Source organism: Colias philodice, chromosome 19 (assembly GCF_061535455.1).
Source record: "Colias philodice isolate Cphi_HAF_F1 chromosome 19, ilColPhil1 Martin Lab GWU primary, whole genome shotgun sequence".
NCBI classification, from domain to species: domain Eukaryota; kingdom Metazoa; phylum Arthropoda; class Insecta; order Lepidoptera; family Pieridae; genus Colias; species Colias philodice.
This window is the reverse complement of record NC_143104.1, coordinates 4,476,675-4,482,915: the sequence shown is the minus strand read 5'-3', so window position 1 is coordinate 4,482,915 and position 6,241 is coordinate 4,476,675. Positions and strand designations below refer to the sequence as shown.

The window sequence follows — 6,241 nt, the reverse complement described above, 5'->3', positions numbered from 1 at the left end:
CATGATTGTTTTATTTTCACCCCTTGTACAAATAATCCTCTACTTCGACATTGAAACGACACAACGAAAAACATTAATAGTTACGTAACTACATATTTTATTTTTATGTCAACTTTTCTCACCTAGGTGGAAATTCGGACGATAAGGATTTTCTTGATAGAAAATTTAAAATTTTGACTACAACATGTACTTACATAAGTTTGTTTTTCAAAAATCTAGGATACGTCTAAACTCTAAATTCTTCATACATTTTTAGATATTTGATTTGATACAAAATATCCCTAGACTTTGTTGATGTGTGTATGAACTATGATACATTGTAAGATCTAGATAATAGAATAGAATAGAAAACACTCTAATGTACAATGCACACAAAACATTTAGGTACAGAAACTTGTGATGATGTAATTTCACTTATTTCGATGACATTTTAATTATGTATTTTGAAATAAAAAATTGCGTATGGCACAAAAAACGTCTTGCAATAAAAAATATGTCTGATGGATGATCTATCTAAAGACAAAAGATTAAAAATTACGCGTTATAAAATAATGCCTTTTAAGTAAGTATATTTTCGCACTAATAAACGCAACCACTACCTACTGCCAGCCAGACAGCCCGGACTCTAACCGAAATAGCAAGAGAAACTGTAGGTATATCAAAAACCCAACTATACTAAAATGACTTTTTTTAAAACGTTGCTAGCTCCCGTACCAAAACATTTTACTAGATCCAGACAAGAATAAAAGGAAATGAGTCCTCAAGTCAAGTTCATTAAACTTTGAATCAACCATTTGGTTCTCATATTATGTACTTCAGCTAATATCTTCTAATAAGCTTAGATACAGAAATCTTTTTGTATGTTCGTTTTTTTGTCAGCAATGTAAAAAAAATATGTCCAAGTTAACCTAAATTACCCTACACAACGCCCACAGCATGAAAATGAATGAATTCTACAATCTACACCCTTCCCCGACATAATATATTTTTTTGCTAATTAGCTCTGCCCCGCACGTGCAGTTTTTCCATATACATAATCCTCATGTTCCTGTGAGAATATCGTAGTTAATCTGTCAGCGAGTTTCGTCAAAATCGGTCCAGCCGATCCTGAGATTAGCCGAAACAGATACCTAATAATGTAAAATTTGCTATTTTATGTTAAGTGTATCCAAATGCATTTACTAAACATTTGTTATTTCAATATTAGAAATAGACACTTCAAAATTTATCATTGGTATAGAATATGTGCTAACAAAATCTCCTTCAGCTTTTTTTTACGGCGGACATATTTCCGCGTTCTACAATTACTTATGTATCATGGAAGTAGTAGTTAAAATGATAACAAAATGAAAAAAAAAACTTTGGTCCCTTTAATATTTAAAAACAATAATATGTTAGGGATAATGGTAGACAGGGAAATTAAAAACGTTGTTCAGATACCAAGCTATTTATTGAATGTTAATATTGGAATGGATACATCAAACAATTTTGTCTAATACTGCAATAGCTAAGCATAAAGATACATTTTAATTTCCACCACGGAGACGGAGAACCAAGTGTAGAGTAGACTCCTTTTGGATGTTGTAATCAGAAAGAGTACGTCCATCTTCAAGTTGCTTACCAGCAAATATCAAACGCTGCTGGTCTGGAGGGATGCCTTCCTTGTCTTGGATCTTAGCTTTGACATTCTCAATTGTGTCCGAAGGCTCAACCTCTAGTGTGATGGTCTTTCCGGTCAAAGTTTTCACAAATATCTGCATTCCACCTCTCAGACGCAGGACCAAGTGAAGGGTTGATTCTTTTTGGATATTATAGTCAGAGAGAGTGCGACCATCTTCGAGTTGTTTGCCAGCAAAGATCAAACGCTGCTGGTCTGGAGGGATGCCTTCCTTATCTTGAATCTTGGCCTTCACATTCTCAATTGTATCAGATGGCTCTACCTCCAAGGTAATGGTCTTTCCAGTCAAAGTCTTCACAAATATCTGCATTCCACCTCTCAGACGCAGAACCAAGTGTAGAGTGGATTCCTTTTGAATGTTGTAGTCTGAGAGAGTACGGCCATCTTCAAGTTGTTTACCAGCAAAGATAAGACGCTGTTGATCAGGAGGGATTCCTTCTTTGTCCTGAATTTTTGCTTTAACATTTTCAATTGTGTCAGAGGGCTCTACTTCTAAAGTAATGGTCTTTCCAGTCAATGTCTTTACAAAGATTTGCATACCACCGCGTAGACGTAGGACCAAGTGAAGGGTTGATTCTTTTTGGATATTATAGTCAGAGAGAGTGCGACCATCTTCGAGTTGTTTGCCAGCAAAGATCAAACGCTGCTGGTCTGGAGGGATGCCTTCCTTGTCCTGGATCTTGGCTTTGACGTTCTCAATTGTGTCCGAAGGTTCAACCTCTAATGTGATGGTCTTTCCGGTCAAAGTTTTCACAAATATCTGCATTCCACCTCTCAGACGCAGGACCAAGTGAAGGGTTGATTCTTTTTGGATATTATAGTCAGAGAGAGTGCGACCATCTTCAAGTTGTTTGCCAGCAAAGATCAAACGCTGCTGGTCTGGAGGGATGCCTTCCTTGTCCTGGATCTTGGCTTTGACATTCTCAATTGTGTCCGAAGGTTCAACCTCTAATGTGATGGTCTTTCCAGTCAATGTCTTCACAAATATTTGCATACCACCTCGCAGACGTAGGACCAAGTGAAGGGTTGATTCTTTTTGGATATTATAGTCAGAGAGAGTACGGCCATCTTCAAGTTGTTTACCAGCAAAGATAAGACGCTGTTGATCAGGAGGGATGCCTTCCTTATCTTGAATCTTGGCCTTCACATTCTCAATTGTATCAGATGGCTCAACCTCTAAGGTGATGGTCTTTCCAGTCAATGTCTTCACAAATATTTGCATACCACCTCTCAGACGCAGGACCAAGTGAAGGGTTGATTCCTTTTGGATATTATAGTCAGAGAGAGTGCGACCATCTTCAAGTTGTTTGCCAGCAAAGATCAATCGCTGCTGGTCAGGAGGGATGCCTTCCTTATCTTGAATCTTGGCCTTCACATTCTCAATTGTGTCCGAAGGCTCAACCTCTAATGTGATGGTCTTTCCAGTCAAAGTCTTCACAAATATCTGCATTCCACCTCTCAGACGCAGGACCAAGTGAAGGGTCGATTCCTTTTGGATATTATAGTCAGAGAGAGTGCGACCATCTTCGAGTTGTTTGCCAGCAAAGATCAATCGCTGCTGGTCAGGAGGGATGCCTTCTTTATCTTGAATCTTGGCCTTCACATTCTCAATTGTATCAGAAGGCTCAACCTCTAAAGTGATGGTCTTTCCAGTCAATGTCTTCACAAATATTTGCATACCACCTCTCAGACGCAGAACCAAGTGTAGAGTGGATTCCTTTTGAATGTTGTAGTCAGAGAGAGTACGGCCATCTTCAAGTTGTTTACCAGCAAAGATAAGACGCTGTTGATCAGGAGGGATTCCTTCTTTGTCCTGAATTTTTGCTTTAACATTTTCAATCGTGTCAGAGGGCTCTACTTCTAAAGTAATGGTCTTTCCTGTCAATGTCTTCACAAATATTTGCATACCACCTCTCAGACGTAGAACCAAGTGTAGAGTGGATTCCTTTTGAATGTTGTAGTCAGAGAGAGTACGGCCATCTTCAAGTTGTTTACCAGCAAAGATAAGACGCTGTTGATCAGGAGGGATTCCTTCTTTGTCCTGAATTTTTGCTTTAACATTTTCAATTGTGTCAGAGGGCTCTACTTCTAAAGTAATGGTCTTTCCAGTCAATGTCTTTACAAAGATTTGCATACCACCTCGCAGACGTAGGACCAAGTGAAGGGTTGATTCCTTTTGGATATTATAGTCAGAGAGAGTGCGACCATCTTCGAGTTGTTTGCCAGCAAAGATCAATCGCTGCTGGTCGGGCGGGATGCCTTCCTTGTCTTGAATCTTGGCCTTCACATTCTCAATTGTGTCAGAGGGCTCTACTTCTAAAGTAATGGTCTTTCCAGTCAATGTCTTTACAAAGATTTGCATACCACCTCGCAGACGTAGGACCAAGTGAAGGGTTGATTCCTTTTGAATATTATAGTCAGAGAGAGTGCGACCATCTTCGAGTTGTTTGCCAGCAAAGATCAATCGCTGCTGGTCGGGTGGGATGCCTTCCTTGTCTTGAATCTTGGCCTTCACATTCTCAATTGTGTCAGAAGGCTCGACCTCCAAGGTGATGGTCTTTCCAGTCAAAGTCTTCACAAATATTTGCATTCCACCTCTCAGACGCAAAACCAAGTGAAGTGTTGATTCTTTTTGGATGTTATAGTCAGAGAGAGTACGGCCATCTTCAAGTTGCTTTCCAGCAAATATCAAACGCTGCTGGTCTGGAGGGATGCCTTCTTTATCTTGGATCTTAGCTTTGACATTCTCAATTGTGTCCGAAGGCTCAACCTCTAATGTGATGGTCTTTCCAGTCAAAGTCTTCACAAATATCTGCATTCCACCTCTCAGACGCAGAACCAAGTGTAGAGTGGATTCCTTTTGAATGTTGTAGTCGGAGAGAGTACGGCCATCTTCAAGTTGTTTACCAGCAAAGATAAGACGCTGTTGATCAGGAGGAATTCCTTCTTTGTCCTGAATTTTGGCTTTAACATTTTCAATTGTGTCAGAGGGCTCAACCTCCAAAGTGATAGTCTTTCCAGTCAAGGTCTTCACAAAGATTTGCATTCCACCACGTAATCTTAACACCAAATGCAATGTCGATTCCTTTTGAATATTGTAGTCAGAGAGTGTACGACCATCTTCCAATTGTTTGCCCGCAAAAATAAGACGCTGTTGATCAGGAGGGATTCCTTCCTTATCTTGAATTTTGGCTTTAACGTTTTCGATTGTGTCAGAAGGCTCGACTTCAAGAGTGATTGTTTTACCCGTGAGTGTCTTGACGAAAATTTGCATACCACCTCGAAGGCGTAAAACTAAGTGAAGGGTAGACTCTTTTTGAATGTTATAATCGGAGAGGGTTCTTCCATCTTCCAATTGCTTTCCAGCAAAAATAAGCCTCTGCTGGTCGGGAGGAATGCCCTCTTTGTCTTGAATTTTGGCTTTTACATTTTCGATGGTGTCAGACGGCTCTACTTCCAAGGTAATAGTTTTACCCGTAAGAGTTTTCACAAAAATCTGCATTTTAATTTCTGTAACAAAGATAAGTTGTGTTTCAGGACAGAGAAGTTATTGGTTTTGTTGTAATGTTCCTGTAAGTGACGTAAAATTTAAATCTAGATTCTAGAACAAAGAAGCAGTACACAAAATGGCGTCGCCCTTTGTTTCGATGATGGATCAATATTTGAATTCTGACGCAACAATGAATTGCATTAATCTAATTATGAAAACTCACCAGTTATAATTGCCCAAAAGAATTATTAGTTGGATTTTGTCACTTAAAAATATACCAATTTAGCTTATTACGAAATATGAAGAAATAATTCAATCTATTCTAAAAGTAGATAATCCAAATACTTTGTACGACACAAATTCACAACAATGCGCAGCGAAAAATAACGGAATCGAAAGGAGATTTCAGTTTTTATAGAAGCGGTAGAGCTGTTGTCTATGGTATTTATTACGTATAGCAATACAAATTTAAGATGCGCGGACATTTATAAAATTTTAATTTTTGTCGAAATTCAAAATACAAAATAGTAATTTTGGAAATAAAAAAAAATCTGCATGAGCTAAAAAATAAAATCAACTTCAAGTTGGAGCCCAAACCAACTAAAACATTTAATACATTTATTTTTTTATTTTTAGTGATAGTTTATTTATCTCATAAAATGATTGATGATAAAATCAGGATAAAATTAAGAAGTAGATAAATAGAAGTTTATATACGTGGTAAAACCATGATAAAACCAGTACATGGTTTAGAACAAAATATTAAATTATATAGTAATAATATTTTATAGATGGAGAGAAGATGAAGAGCTTCTTTGTTTGAACCACAGACATTGAACTGCGCCAGCTCCAGTCCGATTAGAAAAATTCTTTCGGTGTTTAGATAGTCCAGAGAAAGGCTTTATCAAGGCTATACGCTTAGCTATAATTATGTATATCAATTATTATCATCACGCTAAGATCAATAGGAGCGGAGCTCATCGGAGATCAACTCAGCCACCCGTGACCCGCCAGAGCAATCGAATTTATTCTATTCTTTCAGTTTTATGTGTCTAAGGGACACACCGCTTTTT

General features: G+C 38.0%; 1 protein-coding gene across 1 annotated transcript; it reads right to left on the bottom strand.

The window, feature by feature from the left end:
• Nucleotides 1–1,428: 1,428 nt before the first annotated feature.
• LOC149479903 (polyubiquitin-C-like) lies at nt 1,429–5,566 on the bottom strand. The gene is made up of 2 exons (XM_089707559.1): nt 5,392–5,566; nt 1,429–5,188 (listed from the first exon to the last, which is right to left on the bottom strand). The coding sequence occupies exon 2, from the start codon at nt 5,178–5,180 to the stop codon at nt 1,527–1,529; it is 3,654 nt and encodes a 1,217-aa protein (XP_089563685.1). The 5' UTR covers nt 5,181–5,188; nt 5,392–5,566; the 3' UTR covers nt 1,429–1,526.
• Nucleotides 5,567–6,241: the final 675 nt, after the last annotated feature.

Coding starts and splice junctions, on each gene's coding strand:
- LOC149479903 (XM_089707559.1), bottom strand. CDS start 5,180: ATGCAGATTTTTGTGAAAACTCTTACGGGTAAAACTATTACCTTGGAA.